Here is a 19,160-nt window from a genome sequence, read left to right as displayed (position 1 = left end):
CCCCCCACATAGCCGGCCCGGTGTTGGGGAGGGGGGTAGACCGGCTCTTGCCAGGGGTGGACACGGCGCTGCGGTTGTGACCCGGCTCCCCCGATGCTCCAGCCTGCCCAGGCCTCACTGCCCGCCCTGCTGAGCGCCTGGGCCCCGCAGCCACCGCACCTGGGACTCCACGTCCAGCAGCCGCAGTGACTGGTCGTTGACTTGCAGCAGCATCTCCTGTGTCCAGACCTTCTCCTTGGAGCTCAGCTGCACCAGTTTCCGGATGGCGTCCTCCACAGACGCGATGGCCTCACTCTTGTCCATGATGAACGTGGCTAGGTGCTGGGGGCGGGCAGGCGGTCACTCTGGGGAGAGCCTTCCTAGTGCCCAGAACCAGGGCCTAGAGGCTGCACCCCGGGGGCCTGAGGAGCCTGGGGCAGGGCGAACATCCCTGCCCTGGGGGGTCTGAAGAGACAGCCCCACCTTAGGGGAAGGTCTGCGCTCTGCCTTTCTGGATGTCTGTGGGGGCGGTGGACATGCTCGGATAAAGCCCCTGGAGTCCTACACTGACTATCCCGCCCCCTCCCCCTCTCTTGTAGCTGGGCTCCAGGATCGCTAGCCTCCCACTTCTCCAAGACCCGGCTCAGACTCACCGCAGGCCCTTTGCACGGTCTGTCTCCACTTTGCCCTCCCTAATCTTCTCCAGCTCTCTCTTCCTTCAGGGCTCCCCTCAGACCTGCTGTCCCTGCCTGGCCACGACATCACTCTCCCGCCCCTGGCCGGCCTTGTTTTTACTGATCACAATCTGACATTATGTGTACATGATATGCTCCTTCGTTTATTTTCTGGCTGCTGGGTTCACTGCTGTGCCAGGCACAGTGCCTGGCACGCAGCAGGCCCTCAGTGAATATGCCGGGATGGTCATGCGGGGTGGGCCTTGAGGACTCTTGGCCAGCCACTTCCTCCCATGCCAGGGACCCTCCTCCTTCCTCTGTCCCCAAGACTGATTCAGGCTCCTCCTCCATCCAGACTCCCCCATGTGTCCTGTTGACCTTGGCTGAAGTCAGTCAACAATGCTGCAACAGTGGGGGGAAGCACTATATCAAACTCCAGGGAGTCAAGACCCAACTACAGAAGCACGAGAAGAAAATACTGGATGATTCCCGACCATCTCAGAGAGGCCTTCTTCACAGAGGGACTTCCCTAAGCAAGGAAGAAAACCCAGATGCCCGGAAGAACAGGCCAAAAAATGTGACGAAAGAAAGTTTCTGCTTGGGAAAAAAAAACACCATATATCAAGTAAAAAAATTTGGGAAAAACACATGGAATAGATATAGAGAAGGTGACTTTCTTACTACCCGTGAGGACCACTGTGCGTTACGATGACAGCTCTTCCTCTGTGACGTAGAGTCGTTGAGAATACCAACGACAAATGAACACACAGCTGAAAAAGATCTGTGACTAAATGATTAACACCCAATAGAAAAATCGGCAAAAGATATGAACAGAGTCTCTCCGGGAAAATCAGTATAACTCACTTTTTAATACAGAAGATTGCATGTCATCTTGCTCAATAAAATAATTGTGAGTAAAAGTCTGACACTACGACTTCTGAAATAAATGAACCACTGAATGTTTTACCTTTCTTTAAAGTTTATTTGTCTTAGAGAGAGAGAGAGAGAGAGAGAGAGAGAGAGAGAGAGAGAGAGAGAGAGAGGAAGGAATCCCAAGCAGATCTGGTCTCGAGGTTCGAACTCACAAACATGAGATTATGACCTGGGCCAAAATCAACACTCGGCGCATAACCGGCTGAGTCCCCCAGGTGCCGTCTTGCCTACTCTATTGCCCAGCACTAACGGGTCCTTGGGGGTCACACTTGCTGTGGAGAAGTGGGCCCCCACCCTGCATGCACGGTGGGGGGGCTCTGGGGAGAAGCCCGCACACCTGGAAAGGTGAACACACTCTCTCACAGCTCAGAGAACCTGAAGACGTGCACAACGTGGCACGGGCCAGGATGCGCCCTGCGGCACCGAGCGTGACAAGAAAGGGTGGTCCCAACCTCCGTGAGCATCAGAGTCAGAGAGTTGAGCGGCGGAGACGGGCGGGGGCAGGAGGCGAGGCCGGTGAGCCCAGAGCACACATCGTAAGCAAAACGCCGCACAACCAAACCAAACCGAAGCACGGACCCGGCCGCAAAACCAGTCTCAGGGCATCTCGGGTGATCAAAACCCTGCAGAGCGTGCTCTCTGCCCATCGTGGTATTAAAATAAAAATCAGTACCATTTGACAAATAGACAATCCTCAGAGTTGGCAGTTGAGCAACACACTCCTACATAAACAACCATCAGGTGAAGGAGGAAGTCACAAGAGAAATAAAATACTCAGAGACAAACAAAAACAAGACCAGCACAGCACAGCACAACGTAGGGGACGCAGTGCGAGCAGCACGGGGGGAGGGGGGAGGCCTGTAGCCATAAATGCAGGACCAAAGACGAGGCGTAGGGAATGGCAGAGAATGTTCCTAGCTGGATGACCATAAAGGCACCAGACTGGTAGGATTTTGCTACAGGAGTTCATGGAGGGGACGTACGGCGGCAAATGGATATTAGAAAAGAAGGAATATTTAGGGCATCTGGGGGCTCAGTTGGTTGAGTGTCTGACTTCGGCTCAGCTCATGATCTCACAGTTTGTGGCTTCTATCCTGTCGGGCTCGCTGCTGTCAGCACAGAGCCTGCTTCGGATCCTCTGGCGTGCCCCTCTACCCCCCTCCTCCTCCACCTTGCACATGCTCTCTCTCTCTCTCTCTTAAAAATAAATAGACATTAAAAAATAGAAAGAATAGGGGTGTCTGGGTGGCTCAGTCGGCTAACTGTCTGACTTCAGGCTCAGGTCATGATCTCACAGTTCGTGAGTTCGAGCCCCACATCGGGCTCTGTGCTGACAGCACAGAGCCTGCTTTGGATTCTGTGTCTCCCTCTCTCTCTGCCCCTTCCCTGCTCACACTTTGTCTCTGTCTCAAAAATAAATAAACATTAAAAAATTAATTTTTAAAAAAGAAGGAATATTTAATATCAGTGATCTAAGCATTTCCCTTAACAAACTAGAAAATGACAAATAAAAACCAAAGTAAGTGGAAGGAAGGAAATTAAGAGCAGCAACCAACAAGGTAAATAGACAAACAATAGAGAAAAATCAACAAAGCCCAAAGTTAATTCTGAAGAGATTAATGAAAGTGATAAACCCTAGCAAGATTGACCAAGGAAACAAAGAAAGAGAGAAAACACAAATTATCAATAATCCCCAAAAAGGGGCACCTAAAAAAAAGGGGCACCTGTGTGGTTGAGTCTGTCAAGCGTCCAACTCTTGATTTTGGCTCAGGTCATGAGCCCAGGGTCATAGGATGGAGGCCTGCATTGGCCTCTGTGCTGACATCTTGGAGGCTGCTTGGGATTCTCTCTCTTCCTCTCTCTGCCCCTCCCCCGCTCTCATGCATACGTGAACTCTCTCACTCTCTAAAAAAATAATCTATCTAGATCTCTGCACGCGCTCTCTTTCTTAAAAAAAACCGTGTATATATGCGAGCAATCTTGCACGCTCTAAAATACACACACACACACACATATACATACACGTATATATGTAAAACCCTCCTACAAAGAAAACCCTCACGAGTGAATCCTAACAAATACTAAGGAAGAGATAAAAACAATCATTCACAGATTCTTTCCGAAAACCCAAGAGGAGGGAATATTTTCTCAGGCCACCATAATCCTCACACCAAAACCTGTCAAGGCGCTGCAGTAAAAGAAAAACGACAGACCAACATCGCTAATAAAACATTAATGCAAAACTTGCTTAACAAACTATTAGCGAATTAGTCCATCAACACCTAAAAAGAGGAAACACGCGCCCACAGGAAGTTTATCCCCAAAACGCAAGGTTGGCTCAACATTCAGAAAAATCCATCGGTGGGAGTGGCTTACGTGAACAGGGATGAATACGTCTCTGTAGATTCCGAGACAGCATTTGACGAAGTTCAACACCTTCACGATCAAGGTTCTCAGCAAACAAAGAGTGGAAATTAGCTTCCTCCCTAATAAAGTGCATCTACACAAAACATAGCATACACGACGGGGCAATACTGGATGTTTTCTTCTAAAATTGTACCCACGGCAAAGGGTCCACTCGTTGGTGCTTTTACTCAGTATCGTACTGGTGATGGTAGGCAGGGCAATGAAGTATGAAAAGTAAAGTGGCTCCAAACAAGATGTTAGGCACCGCATTTCAGACGCGCTGGTTGTATGCAGAGAAAACTCAATGGATCTACAAGCAAATCACTATAACGAATCAGTGAATCCCGTGTCTAGTCCACTCAATCACTGCACGGAGTCCGACGGTCCCATTTACAACAGTGTCGACAAGTCAAGCACCTAAGGAACGGTTTAAGAGAAGAGGCGAAGTCCTCCGCGGCGGAAACCACACCCACTCCGAGAGAGGCCAGGGGAGCCCCTGGCGCAGGACGGGATCCTGCGTCCACAGGCAGCAAGACTGGGGACCGGTTAGATGTCAACTCGCGCTACGTGGATGCAGAGGTTTGACTCGATGCCGGCGGAAGCTCTGGCGGCCTTTTCTGGGGCGAGGGATTCAAGCAGACAGTTTGATTCTAACATGCGGACGCAAGCACAAAGATCTTGGAATAGTCGAGAACATCTGGAGGATAGAGTCGGAGCGCTCACACTGCCTGGCTTCCAGGCTAGTAAATAGCTGCCCGAGTGACAGATTGTGAAGCAGACGCGTCCACAGACCAACCCGTCCACATTCAACTCAATGCTTATTGACAAAGGCGCCAAGTGCGGCAACGGGAGACGGGCAGCGGTGGCGCGCTGCGCCCTGCCGCGGGGGGAGCTAGCCGTGGGGCTCAGACCCAAAATTAATTTCAAGTGGACCATGGACCCAAGTGTAAAAGCCTCAACCCTGGAACTTCTAGAAGAAAACACAGCAAGAGCTCTTCAGAGCCTTGGGTCAGGAGATGGCCACACCCCATCCTCCAACACCCACCCCAACACAACAGCCCTGGCCATAAGAAAAAGTGGATACGGTTGAACAAAATTAAACACTTCTGCTCCTCAGGACAGGTGAAATCACCACGCCCCACTGGGAGCAGCTATTTCTCACCCACACGCCTGACGATGTGCGCCAAGGACCCCTAGCCGTCAAGAAGGCAGATGGGCAGAACGGGCTGTGGAAGGGTCCCCAGGGGGGCGGGCACAGCTGGGGGAGATGCTCCCCCCGCCCCCCACCCCCTGCCCGCTGCCTCCCTGTGGCCTAGAGCGGGAGCGAGCACACAAAGAGGCACACGTGCTTTCTGGAAACGGTTACCGAGCAGAAGGAAGGTGTTACAAACTATGTGAACTGTTATGGGAGGGGGAGGATTCTCCAAAGAGAAAAGCCTCAGAGGTGTAGGAGAGCGGTGCTGCGGACAGCGGGGAGAGACCGGCCACTGGGGCCAGCACCAGTGAGCTTTGGGGTGACAGAGCTGTGGTCCACGTGGTCCTGTGTCCGGACCGTGGTGGCAGTGACTTGCACCGCCCCCGCCCCCCTCGGCTTCACTGTATGCGGACCTAGAGGCTTTGGCGCCCCCCCCCCCAGCAGAGTGGGTCTGATCTTGCCCCCCCGCCCCCCGGGCCTTGCTTCCTCATCTGGGACGGGCAGGCAAGACCGCTCACCCTCCCCGCCTTGCTGGCTGCTGGGCATGCAGGAGCGGTGCCCCTGGGCTGGGGTCTTTGCACAGGCTGGCTTGGACCAAAGTCCAGAAGGGCTGAAAGGCCCCAGTGGCATAGGTGATTGCTCACCAAGGAGGGCAAAGTCCCCCCAACCCCGACAGAGGTGGCTGAGCTGCCTGGGAAGGAAGGGGATGAGCTGGCCTGTGCCCACTCGGCACCCTGCCCTTGGACCCGGAGCCAGCACCAGTCACCAGCTCGGCAGGGAGGGCCACTCCCTGAGCACAGCCCAATTCAAGACCCTAGGGACTCCCAATGTCTCCGTGGATGCGCTGCATCGACCAGGGACGTGAGGCTCGGGACGGGGTGACCCGCCTGCTTCTGTGGGCGTGGTGGGTTCTGTGGGGAGGCAAGTCCTTGTCTTGCTGGGGCAGGACTCCCCTTCCTGATTCAAGCCCCCCTTTCCCGGTCCAGGGCCCCTCTTCCTGGCCCAAGCCCCTGTTTCCTTCCTTCTCGACCATTCTTAGCCCTGCTGTTCTGCAGGTTTGGACAGTGGTTAGGAACCAGGAAGGTCACTTCAAAACATATTTCCGGAGTTCTAAGTATGAATCAAAACTGACTTGGGGCGCCTGGGTGGCTCAGTCGGTTAAGCCTCTGACTTCGGCTCAGGTCAGATCTCACGTTTGTGGGTTCAAGCCCCGCGTCAGGCTCTGTGCTGACAGCTAGCTCAGAGCCTGGAGCCTGCTTCTGGACTCTCCCCCTCTCATGCTCTGACTCTCTCTGTATCAAAAATAAATAAAACATTAAAAAAATTTAAAAAAAAACTGACCTAGAATAAAAACCCTCCTGAGCTGGCAGTGGTCTTGCGTCCAGTTCACCAGCCCGAACTCTGCTTGAGCCCGTCAGAATTGGCCACGCGAGGCCTCTGCAGGAGCTCAGTCAAGTGTGCCTATGTCCCATCTTCTGCTTCCTAATCTAGTTCCTTATTTGGGGGCCAGGATGACAGTCCCCTTCCAGCAGGGCTTTCCCATCGGACCGCTGCCAAACAGCGCCCAGGGCTTGTCCGTGTCTGGCCTGTGTTGGCCACCAGCGTCTCCGCTCCCCTGACGTAGCTCCAGGGCTCCTGTGTCCCCCAGACCGTGACCTTCCTAGGGCTGGAGGCAGGCGTGGGGCAGTCCTTGGCTCTGGCCGCCTGCTCTGGGTGTGAGAAGCTGGGCTGACCATGTCTCCCCGTGCCTCAGTTTCCACACCTGCCCGGGGACCCTGGGGGTGCTCCTCAGGAGCTGGCCTCACCTGGACGTGGTACTGGGAGGTCTCGTGCATGATGATGTTGGAGTTGGAGTACTTCTTCCTCTGTTCTGAGCAGGGAGTCACCGGTCAGTCACCCCACAGAGCAGGCCCCACAGCCCCTAGGTAAGAGGGGACTGGACTCCCAGGTTGGGTCACAGGGAGGGCCGAGTGGAGGCGAGGGGTGCTGCCACCAGAAAGGACTCAAGGGTGTGAGATGTGAGTGAGGGCCCCCCAGGATGGCCCCTACCTAGGAAAGGACCCCAAGCTCAGAGCAGTGATAGGGATCTGTGCTTGAGGGATGCAGGAGTCTCCACAACCCCTCCCACGCAGGCCCCTTGCCCACCTTCCCGGGAAGGAGTCCAATCTGGGGCTTCCCCCACCTCCCAGAGCTGCCAGCTAACATCTGCCGGCCCCTCCCTGCCAGGGCCCCCGAGTCCAAAGGCACAAACGTGCGTCTGTGGGGAGGGGCAGAGCTGGGGGAGGTCCTGGCTGGCCAGGCCCCGCCCCCGTGGAGCAGACACCCGGCGATGGGCCCAGCCTGAACCCCGCCCCCCTGGGCTATCCGGTTGCAGTGAGGAGGGCAGCCCGATCAATATTGATGGTTCCTGAATTATTAGTAAAGGCCTCTCTCCTTACGGCGAGGGAGGGAGGCACCTGAGCAGCTGTTGCTTAATTAGGGTCCGGGGACTTCTTTGGGCACCCAGGGTTGACACACCTCTCCCCTGGTGGGGGCCCGGCACAGCCCCAGGGGAGCAGAGTAGGCGAGACCCCACGGCCCGGCTGGGAGACTCACTCACCAAACAGGTCCTTGGCACTCATCTTGGCCACACCGTCGGACCGGCCCAGGCTGCCACTGCAGGGGAGGGGTTGGTGAGGGCGAGGCCCACAGCGCACCCCTCCCTGGGGACTGCTCCACAGGTGGGGTGGGGGTGGGGACTCACTTGGCAGCACCAGGGCAGCAGCTCATGGACCCCAACTGGCTCATGGTGTCCTCGGTCACGGCTGGCGCTGGAGGCCTGGGTGGCCTGACTCCAAGGCCTGGTGGACAGGACGGCAGAGCTGACACCTCACTGGGCCTGGCCAGTGGCTTCAGTGCTCCCAGGGAGGGGCCTGATCTCCTCCTCCTCCCACCCCAGGTCCAGAGGCTGTGGCCCTGGTGTCCTGGCCAGATTTCCCAGGGTGCCTGGGCGGGGTGTCCTCAGGGAGCAGAGCCCTGCCCCCTGGGCGTGGCAGGACTTCCCAGCCAGTGTCCTAGCTGTCACACATATGCCCCTATCTCACCCCAGTCCCTTGGTCCTCCACAGGGCACCCCAGGACGGGGCAGTAGAGGGCTCCCACTCCCGAAACTGGGGTGGGGCTGCAAGGACCGCGTCCTGGAGGTTCTGAAACGGGATTGGGGAAGGAACCACCTTCGAAACAGAGGGAACGCATGTTCAAAGGCCCTGAGGCAGGTGGGAGCCAACATGAGAGGACGGCAGCACAGGATGAGACTGGACCGGGGAGGGGGTTCGGGGGAAGGTGTGGCTCTGGGGACCCAGAACCCAGAACAAACCCTCAGGGGGCTTGTGCCCCTCGGCAGCCTAATATATCCTGTGGCGTCTGTGCCCACGGGGACCTCTCACAAGGCTGTCCCTCCGTGGGGGGCTCAGTACTGGGGGTCTGCTGGAGTGGGTAGTCATAGGCCAGGGGCGCTGGTACCTGTGGGTGGGGAGCACCCTAGGACTTTCTGGTTGGATCAGGTCTTACCTACAAGGAGGGAGGCGTGAGGGGTCTGGGGGCTTTGGGCCACCTCCTCCCGTGTCCACTGAGGGCCCTGGCTCTCTCAGGACGGGTGGGAACAGGGGCTTGGCCAGATTCCTCTGACCGTCTGTCCGTGGAGAATGTCCGGAATGCTCATGACCTCAGTGAGTGAGCCGAGTGTTTGCTTAATGGGATTCCTGTCGGGCTGAGCCAAGGGCACTGGGCACGTGGGTCTAGGTACACACACACCTGGGCAAAACCAGGCCTCCAGGCACACACAGACGTGCACAGGCTGTGACACACAGCCCCTCTCTTTGGGGAGCCAAGGCTGGGAACCTTGTGGCCTTCAAGGCTCTGGAGCAGGGCGGGGTCTTGGCAGGGCCAGCCAGAGAGCTGAGTCGGGGGCTGCGCTGGGCTGGGAGGGGCCACCTACAGGCCCACTCCAGTCAGCTGACCGGGGCAGGGGGCTGGGCAGCCCCAAGGGACAAAACCTGGGGCCCAGAATACACTTTGGTTTTACTGCAGCCATTTTCCGGGTGCAAAGGGAAGGCCGAGCAGAGTGCCTGGCTGGGCCTTGGAGGAGGCCCCAGCTGGGCAGGGAGGGTGGAGGCACCAGCCCCAAGTTCAAATTCCAGCTCAAAGGCCAGTGACCTTGGGGAGGAGTCAGCTTAAAGCCCAGAGAGAGCTGGGTGGAGCCCTGGAATGGGGGGACCCCCAGGCACTGACTGTGCCCAGGTCTGGGAGCTCCCGGCTGGGGAGGAGGTCTCAGGCCTGGGAAGCCTGGGTGGGGGAGGGGTGGACTTAAGGCTCACTGGGGAGGTAGGCCCAGAGGACTCAACAGACAGGGGGTGAGGGGAGCGCTGAGGCACTGAGGTCCCGTTCTAGGTAGGCATCAGGAGAGGCCTGGGCCGGGGCCCTGGAGGGTAGGGGTAGAGTGCAGAGGTGGGGAAGGAGAGCCGTCACCAGCTGAGCCACCTCCGCTGGGAGTGGGGGCAGAGGTGGTTCTGTGGGTGCACCTCAGGAGCCCTCCGAGCCTGCCTACCCCCCTCCCCTGCCACCAGGAACACCTTCATGCACAGGGGCCACCTAGAGAGGTGGGACCCGGGGTAACCTCAGGTGGGGCACCCACAGGCCCCTGCAGCACAGCACCCAGCCGCCTCCTCCCTGAAACTCGCACACCCCTTGACCCAGAGCCTGACCCTAGCCTGATGTTGCCCCTGGATTTCCTTCTGGCTCAGACACCCAGGAAGTGCCTCCTGGCCTCACCCACAGGGAGCCACTGGCTCACCTCTGGTGTCTGGCGGCCAAGGAGGCCCCAGCGTGTCCCGTGGAAGGGGGTTTGGGGCCCTTCACCGGAAGAAGGGGTTCCCTCCGCTAAGCCAGGGGCTGGGAGGGGGCCGGCCGACTCAGGGGCCACCGGGGCTGCCCCAGGACCGGGCAGGGCAGACCAGGCTGCACGGGACCGGGCTCTGTGGCCGCGGGTTCGGCGCCCCGCTCTCGCACCCGGTTGCCCCGGCGCCCCAGCCCGGCACACGGCCTCAGGCCAGAGCTTCCAATTTCATGGCCACCTGGGGAAACGGAGGCCGAGCCGACGGCCGTCCGTTCGCGGGGCTCCTGGGTCGCTCGTTGGCCAAAGTGCGGGCGGGTGCCCGGCGAGTCGGGTTACGCTTGGTGGGGACCCATGGGGCGCTCACCTGTTGCTCTCCTGGTCCGCGCGTCCGTCCGCAGCTCTGTCGTCTGTCGGATCCTAGCCGCGGCGCCCGGGCTCAGGCAGCGGGAGGGACGCGCGGCTGGGCCCGGCCGGGGCGGGGCCGCGAGGAGGAACCTGAGCGGCAGGTTAGAGACCTGCGGGGAGGCGGCGGGTGCGGGGGGAGGGGAGGGGAAGGGCCGAGGACGCCCCGCCCCTCCGGCTCGGCCCCGCCCCCCAGGGCTCCCCGTGGACGGCCCCCAACACCCATCCCCGTGGGCCCCCTGGGCCCGCAGACCCCACCCCGAGAGCTGGGGCGCCCGCGGACGGGTAGGCGGATCAGGAGCGGAGATGCGCCGGCGACAGAGCGAGTGAGGCTTGAGATCATGGGCCCTGGCAGCTGCCAGGTATCCGCTGCCAGGTACCCCTGGCCTCAGCGGCCACAGCAGAGGGGCTCTCCAGGGCACCAGGCCCCGGGACAGAATCCACTCCTCTTCAGCTGGCCCCTCTGCTCTGGAGGTGTGGGGGAGTGCAAGGGAGGCTTTGGTCTTCGAGGAATGGGTGTCAAAGATATGATCATAGGCCAGAGACCCCAGGGCCCTGTGCGCTGAGCTCCCCAGGCCGGAGAGGGCTCCCTCCTCAACTCAGGAGATCCTATAGTCTTTTTGTGTAGCACCGACCGACAAGGGCGTCCCCTGAGGGACGCGGGTGTCAGATGGGGAGGGCGGGGATGCCTGTGGCCCAGAACAGGTGGGGGAGGCACTCCTGGCAACGCCCCCTCCCTAGGCCCAGGCCCCAACCTCTGCCCACAGTGCTGGGCAGTCCTCCTGAACGGACTCTCAGGCCGCCCCTGCTCAACCAGCTGGGTGGAGAGGAAGTGAAGAAGGGGCAGAGGGCAGGTCGGGGCAGCGGTGGGCACCCCCAGGCAGCGCAAGGACCCCAGGGCTCTGGCGTGGTGTGGCTGGGGGCGGAAAAGGGTGCATCAGAGGCAGGGTCCCAGGGCTGCTGGCCTTTGTCAGGGACTGGCGGTGGACTGCTTCCTGGGGAACCCCCAGGGATGGGAGGCACACTGATCCCAGACAGTCGGTGACACTGCCTTTGCACGGGTCACCAAGTCTCCCCGCCTGCTGTCTGAAGCGCCACAGGTGAGCTCTCACAGGTGGGGCAGGAAGTGGCCATCCTCTCGGGCCCAGCCCTGCCCCCGAGCCCTGGCAGGACCTGGCTTCCTGGTTCTCTCCCCTACTCTGCTGAGCACTGGGAGAGGAAGGCGCAGGCTGCCCCGTACTTCCTGGGACTGAGTCTGGATGGACAGAAAGGGGAGGGCGGCACACAAGGGAGCAGCGAAGGTGGGGACTATAGCACTTCTGCAATGAAAGTCATTGTCCTCAGACCAGGACTGACCCTGGTCAGGAGGCAGCAGAGAGCCTGGAGTCCCAGGCTGGTTGGTGGCCACGTAGAGCTGTGGTGCCCTCCGCGGACAGCGGACTGCCACCTGCATGTAAGCTAAGTGACGGGGGCGTCAAGAGGCCAGCTCATGAACACCGAAGGCCACGGTGTCAGACTGCCAGGGTCTGCGGGGGAGCCGGCTGGGTGCTCCTAGAGAGCAAGTGTACTGGTCCTGTCCTTGGTCCTTCCCAAGTCCCAGCGGCGTCAGCTCAGCGGCACAAGGCTCCGCGCCAGCTGAAGGGAAGGGGGGGGCCCGCTGACCCGGAGCCAGAGTTGGCAGAGCACAGAGGTCTTGCTCCTGCTTGCCCCTGGGGGCAAGACCAAGGCGGGTGCTGCTGTGGCCCCTCGTGGAGGCCAGTCCCAGGGGGGTCCCGGAAGGGACCTAAGCCTGGCCTGGCCGCCTTCCCAGGGAAGCCTGCTCTTGGCACTGCTGGGGGAACAGAGCGGGAACCCTGGAAGAGGTGGGTGGCCTCAGGAGAAACTCAGTGAGGTATAAACATTTATTTCCACAAAACAGTAAAGAGAAAATATCCAGATATCCGAACATGTTACTCCCGACGTGGATGGTACGCAGTACCAACAAGTGAAGGGGCCGGAAAGCAGGAGCTCAGGGTCCTTCTGGAGCCCTTACAATCTGTGACTGGGGAAAAACTCACAAACAGAATGTGTGGATCGGAGTGCAAACGTCCCCGGTATTTTAATGACCGAGGCTTGGATGTGGGGACGTTGAGGCCCCAGGCTGGGGCACTGGAAGGCGGCTCTCTGCCGCCAGCCCATTCCCTGCCTCCTTCCCGTCAGTGCCAGGGTTTCAGCCCTCCTTCGGGAGCCCCGCAGGAGAGGAGCCACTGCTGCAAATGTCCCCCAGACACCAGGGCCTATGGGCTCCCCACGCTGCCCCAGCCTGTGCCCTGGCACCCACGAGGGACCCGGCCGGACCGGGCCAGGAGGTTGCTTCTCCCGGGAGGAAACGGTGCTTTGTGGCCACAGCTCGGCCGCCTTTCCCAAGGGCTTGTTGCCCTTTTGGGTGTCAGGGGTCAGGGCAGCTGCTGAAGGGAGATCCTCACCAGCCAAAAATAGGCGAATGTTCCAAAGTCCCCACGGAGACCGCCTGCACAGCTCCGGACTCTTCCTGCGGCTGTTCCCAGCATCTCCCCGGGCTCTCTGTTCTGCCCTGGGTTCCTGATCACCCCACCATCCAAACCCCCCCAACCTCTCCACACCGGCACCCTCCCCGTCCAGCAATGGGGGAGGGGACGGCCGAGCTCCCAGGCAGGGGCTTCTGCGCAGAGCTGTCGGGCCGGAAGAGCCGGGCGCTGCCCACCTAGCTGACAAACGCAGCAATGGCCACCAGCTGCAGGACGGCCTCCAGGCCATGGAGGGCCAGGAGCGTGGCACTGAGGATGGAGTCTGCCCGCAGCACCAGGGTCTGCCAGAGCAGGAAGTAGGTGGACAGCAGGGCGCCGCCCGCCGTGAGGACCAGGCTGCTGGCCAGCGGCACCTCAGCCTCCATCAGGTTGCCCTTGGTGCCTGGAGAGCAGAACACACAGATGAGTGGGGGTGGGGCTCCGGGTCACCTACTCTGACCCACGTGCTGCAGGGAGGCCAGAGGCCAGCTCATCGCCAGCACGTCCCCTGGGACGTAGGGCTGACGACGCCCAGTGGAAGGTCCTGCTGCGGCCACCACGTCACTCAGGAGACGTCAGGATGCACAAGGGTGGCGGGGAGGTGTTCTCCCCGGTGAGGATAAAGACCAAGCACAGCTGTAATTTTTGAGCCTTAGTCTCTGGGTCAGTTCAGGGTGGGAGAGGGACTTGGTTTTCTAAAAATGATCCCAATTGCTTTCTGACACCTTTTCCTAAACCCAAGTGGATGAGGAGATTCTGTTTAAAATTTCCACAAATATTTCGCCCTGGGCTAAGGCCAGTTCTGGAAAGTCTCGTGCACTCTTGTAAAAAACAACACGCATTTTACAGATAAATGGGTTATCGGAAACGCAGCTCCCCGGCTGCCACCGCTGACTGCAGGTGCCCAGGGCGCCCGGGCAGGGACAGGCAGGGCAGGCGCTCAGCAGGGGTGCGGGCCCGTCCGTGATGGCCCGGGAGAACCGCTCCTGTCCACCAGGGTCCAGGGTCTGACAAGGGCATGCACCCCCCCCCCCCCGCCCCGGCTGGTGACTGGGCAGGACGTGCTGATATGCCAGGGCCCCCAGCGTCGGCTCCCTCCGCTCTTCCATTGGAGGGAGCACTTCTAGACGCATCGGCAGAACACACACGGTGTGAGCCCGTGTCAGAACACAGATGTGCTGGCGTGTGCGTGCCTGTGGCCGTGGAGGTAGGAGGGATGAGGCGGGGTGGGAGCGGTGTGCACCCTGTGTGGAGAGCCCTGGCCGGGGCGGGGTGGGCTGGGGTCGCGCTGTTCGAGAGTGTAAATGGGGAGCTGGCTGAGGGCACCGGCAGCGGCCTGGATGGAGCAGGCTCAGGGGCCCTCCGTCCCCTGGAGAACACTCCAGACCCCCTCCCTCCAGATTGTGGAGGCCGATGGAAGGAGAAGGAAGGAGGTGAGGTGGAGATTTGGGGCTCCTGAGTCGACCGGCTGAGCTGGGGTCTGATCTCGGTGCAGGGCATGCTCCCGAAAGGAAGCGTCTCTCCCAAGGATGCCACCAGTGCCGGGTCTCCTGAGCAAAGCTTCTGAATAAATGAATTAATATGAATGGTGTCGTGAGGTGGGCTTGCGGAGCACGTGGTTAGGCAGCTGACATCAAGCGTCTCTAAGAACCACGTTACAAAGGGAGGGGCTCCTGAAGGTTCTCTGCGCGTGAGTTAGTAGTTCTGTGACCCCAAGAGCCGCGGGGTCTTCAGCCCACTCACCCAGGTACAGCCGGCCTGCTTCCAGAATCCCCATCAGAAACAGCAGAGTCAGGTCGAGGGCCAGGTAAGGGCGAGGATAACTGAAAACCTGGCCTGGAGAGCGGGCGACAGGGCGGAGCTCCAGTTACGGGGGCGGCAGGGGCGCCTCCCATTGCCTCTGTGGTTAAGACACGCTTCTGTGGGGCGCCTGGGGGACTCCGGGTCAGGTCATGACCTCACGGCCTGTGAGCTCAAGCCCATGTCGGGCTCTGTGCTGACAGCTCAGGGCCTGGAGCCTGCTTCCGGTTCTGTGTCTCCCTGCCTCTCTGCCCCTCCCCCACTCGCGCTCTGCTCTCTTTCTCAAAAGTAGACACAGAGAATAAAGGACTCACTTTTATATCCGATCATCAGGAGCGTAGCCAGGAAGTACAGGGCGTAATACGCCGCACTCAGGTAGAGCAGCACTTGCAGTGAGACGGAGGAGAGCTGGCCAGCGGCTAAGGACTCACAGACCTACGGACGGGCGCTGGGCATCTGTGGGGGCGCGCTCCACCCGAAACAAGCAGGCGGGGTGCGGGCACCTGCGGGTGGCCACGGGGACCCGGCCATCGGCCTCCTGCCTGGGGGGACTTCTGCCCATACTCCTCTGGTGTCGCAGACACCCTGGCCTGGAGCTGAGGGGCTGGGCATGTCCCTGCTGACTGAAGGCAGGATGGCCAGGCTTCCCTGGAGGCATCACCCTGATCTGGGCCCAAGTTACAAGCTAGAGAAAAGTGAATTCTTTTCATTTTCTTCAAAGAAAATATATTCTCTTTTTGGGGGCAGTTAAATGTCCACTAAGTTTCCTGAGCTCTGTACACTTCATATTTATCTGTGGTAAAAAGGACTCTAAGTATTCAAATGGAAGGGTCGTCACCTGCCTGCTCCAGATGGGCTGGGGGGAGGCAGGCAGCCACCCACTCAAGGGGCAAGGCGGAGAAGGGAGGTGATCGCGCCAGCACACTCCATGGAGGAAGTCCTAGAACTCTCTAAGTCTGCTAGTGAATGTCCCTCCCACTTAAATGTGGAATTTCGCCTCAGAACTTACAGAAAAGGTGGGGGCAGAAAGCAGAAACTCAGGGCTGACTTCAGGAGTCCGGCAAACCAGCCCCCAGGACTCGTGCTGTGGAGGCTGGGGCCTGAGACCCACCGAGGGGCCCGTGGGCACAGCAGAAGGATACCACCGCCGACGAAGCTCTCCCTAGAAGAGAAGGTATCCGTCAGGGAGGCCCCAGGTCCAAGCTGGAACCTTCCTGGGCCTTCCCCCACACTGACCCAGGACCTGGCCCCACTCTTTTATCCCCGATTTACAGAAAGAAGCCCCATTAATCTGGCCTGCAGCTGTCCCTCCGAGGACCTGACCGGCGGCTTTTCAGAACCCCAGGCTGGGGCAGAGTGGACTTGGGAGCCCAGCGGCGGAGGCGCCGGCCACAGCTGAGGTCAGGTCAGCCGGGACAGGGAAGGACAGCGCCCTGGACACAGACGGAGGACAGCTCTTCTCACCTCCTGTGGTTTCTCTACATTTACCACGTGGACAGAACTAGATGAAAAACTCTTCTGATTCGGGGTACACTCTTTTTCGTGTAGTGGTGAGAGACGCTGCCTTCCTCTGGGATTTCACACGTTGCCCCAAATATCCCTCCGATATGGGTTTCCTCAGGCAGGAACCCAACTCCTTTCACTGGTGCTGCTCCTGGGCCTTTTCCCACCACGGCAGCCACAGGCCTCTCCTAGGAAGGGGTCTCAGCGTCACAGGTGCTGAGTATCCCTAACCCTTCCATGCATCGCACTAGTGGCACGTTGGTGACGTAAAACATCCGCAGTGAGAATTGGGCGAACAGACCCTATAGGAGGCCTGAGCTATACCACACTCAGCGATGGGACCCAGCCCGCTGGTCTCCCTAGCCGGCCCCCCCAAGCCCTGGTGATCTGGGAAGCAGATCCAGGCTCCCTGGGGCAGGGGTCCTCCATGGGCCAGAGAATTAGCGAGAGATTAGGAACCCAGCCTCAAGGAGAGGTGGTACACGCAGAGAGCGAGAAGCCAGGGAAGGGCCCAGGGAGCACGGATCATTTATAAACTTGCATCACGTTACAGGCAGTGTGCCCCTGACACCTGACCTGTTCTTTTCCAGGCTCTAGCTAAACTCGGCTGCCTAGATACTCATCTTTATTTGGATGGATTTCATAGGAATTGGGGATTTCCTCCCTCTGATTCTTCTCTTGAAGGTTGGCGTCAGATACTTCAAATCTGCTTGCTGGCTAGCCACTGTTAGGAATCGCAAGTGCGGCAGCTCGCAGAAAAAATGCTGCATAAAACCCTCTGTGACACAGGATTTAAATAATTAACGTTAAAGGTAGCTCTGATCAGATCGGCCGTTCTACGGATTTCAGGCCTGCAGCAGCTCATTCTGACTGAACCCAGCAGTGCCTTTTAGGACGTAACGTTTTTTGTAAATGACTGACTGGAGTAACGGTGCGTCGCTGAACGGGTGCGTCAGAAGTACCCGTGGCGGTAAGGTGAACACACACGCTCCCCGGGGTGACAGACAAGGGGTGCACAGAGATCCTGTTCCGATATAAACCTGCTTTTTCACCAAATGAAAACAAGTCTCATTAGCAGTGGCCGTTCACAAGGGTCTAAGGAGAGGGCGCTGCCTAAGACACACACTGCGGGGACCAGGTCCCTATAGGACATTCACGTGCTGCCCGGCGCGCTCCCTCCTGTCTTCCCCGAAAATAATTTCTGGCCGAGGAGGTGTGGAAAGTGGGCTTTTTAAAAAATCTGAGCGACCCTATGACAAAAATAGTCCCGAGCCTAGAGGAACACAGCCCCCATGCCACTCACACTTTTATCACCCAAGCAGTGCACACACGGTTGTTAGGTTTACTGAGTAGTCTGCGCGTTAGACGGCGAAGTGATGGGCACAGACCCTGGCCACCTGAGCAGGACACATACGAGGTAAGGTATGCCCACCTGTCCGTCAGCGGGGGTGGTTCACAGCGAGGATTAGTAACTCACTGGAAGTGCCAGGAATCAACGTCAGGGAGATCTGTGCGGCTGAAGCACACACTGGCTGGAACCAGCTCTCCAACAAGGGGCTGCCACACTGCCCAGCACGTCGTTCTGGACACAAAGCCACAGGCAATGGCGACAGGGTGCCTCCCCGATCTCCGGGACCCCCACTAGCCCTGGGCCCTGTGACAACCTCCTGCCTCGGCCTCCGGGCACGCAGGCCCCCTTCGCTCTCCGGAGACTGGGCAGCCGCCGCGCCGGGCAGTGTGGCAGCTCCACCACGGGTCACACCGCAGCTATCCCGGGACCAAGGCTGCGCTCCTGTCCCCCGCTGCCAGCCCCTTGCCGCCTGCCCGTGTCCCCGTGCCCCCTGCCCTGTCCTTGTACCCTGCCGCCAGAGCGCGCACTGCGCAAAACGGGGGGCTGGCCACGGGAGGTGGCAGCAGGACACGCGACCTGGGCCGGGGGGGAGGGATGAAGAGGCTCTCAACCGGACCGGGGCCTCACCTCGCGAATCCAGACAAAATCGCCGAATCGCAACCACAAGGAGAGGGCCCAGACTGGTCTGCTTTCCGACACCAGAAAGAACCAAAGCGAACCAGACCCCCTTCCCAGGATGATCTCCGTCCCCGCCCGCCCCGGGGCCCCAGCCCAAGCCGACGGGCGCTGCGCTGCTCCGAGACCCTCACGAACCCCCGACACCCCAAACCGCCCGCCCCGCACCCTCACCTCGCCGCGCGGCAGCCATCTTGCCGCCCGGCCCCGCCCACCTAGTCCGCCGCGATCCCGGCAGTCTCTCGGCTCCGCTCTATTCGCGGCCCTTCGGCCATTTTCGCTTCTGCTCCCGAAGGCGCCCGACCGCCCAGCGCTTCCGATCCGCGGCCGAGGCCCCGATCAACCCGTCCGGCAGCGCTCGGGCACTTTCGTACTGGGGAAGGCGGAGAGCCGAGGCTCGGGAGTATTCGGGCTCGGCAACTTTCGGCTCTGTTCGGCCTCACCTCGGACCGACTCGGCTCCCGCTCGAGGCGGGGGCGGGCGGAGCCTGCGACGAAAGGTTCTCTTGGCCCGGCCGCGCTGCGTCGGAGGCTGGCGAGATTCCGCCCTATAGTCGGCGACCCTGTTGCGGGGAACGACGGGTGGCGCGGCCTCCTAGGCGCTGAAGAGGGGGTAGCGCAGGGCCGCTCGGAAGCCTTCGTGCTGCCTCGGACTAGTTCGGACAGACTCGGCTCCGCACTTCGGGCCGCTTCGGCCCTCCTCGGTTCCGGGACTCTTGGCGGTCGGCGGGGCTCGACTGGGCCGCTTCGTGCCGGTTCGGCCCCTGTTCGGGCAGCCTCGGCTCCCCGGCGCCGGAGGCTTCGGGCAGGCTCGGCTCGGCTCCGCTGGCAGCTTCGGGCGGCCTC

At 59.9% G+C, this 19,160-nt stretch overlaps 2 protein-coding genes across 2 annotated transcripts in view; both read right to left on the bottom strand.

The window, feature by feature from the left end:
- The window catches only part of EPS8L2 (EPS8 like 2), a 16,576-nt gene extending 6,052 nt beyond the window's left edge, over positions 1-10,524 (bottom strand). The window contains exons 1-5 of the mRNA XM_029957173.1: positions 10,424-10,524; positions 7,931-8,027; positions 7,787-7,842; positions 6,993-7,057; positions 138-321 (exon numbers count right to left, since the gene is read on the bottom strand). Coding sequence (XP_029813033.1) covers positions 138-321; positions 6,993-7,057; positions 7,787-7,842; positions 7,931-7,974 — 349 coding nt within the window. The 5' untranslated portion in view covers positions 7,975-8,027; positions 10,424-10,524. The remainder of the gene's footprint in view (positions 1-137; positions 322-6,992; positions 7,058-7,786; positions 7,843-7,930; positions 8,028-10,423) is intronic.
- A 1,817-nt stretch (positions 10,525-12,341) lies between these two features.
- TMEM80 (transmembrane protein 80) lies at positions 12,342-19,160 on the bottom strand (the record flags this gene model as incomplete). The annotated part of the gene is given in 8 exon segments (XM_029957172.1): positions 12,342-12,690; positions 13,184-13,389; positions 14,730-14,822; positions 15,101-15,194; positions 15,929-15,948; positions 18,490-18,529; positions 18,532-18,564; positions 18,567-19,160. Coding segments are annotated over 7 exon segments (1,080 nt in total), but the record flags the coding sequence as incomplete, so codon positions are not given.

The sequence above is a fragment of the Suricata suricatta genome, chromosome 11 (assembly GCF_006229205.1).
Source record: "Suricata suricatta isolate VVHF042 chromosome 11, meerkat_22Aug2017_6uvM2_HiC, whole genome shotgun sequence".
NCBI lineage: Eukaryota > Metazoa > Chordata > Mammalia > Carnivora > Herpestidae > Suricata > Suricata suricatta.
This window is presented reverse-complemented; position numbering and strand designations above follow the sequence as displayed.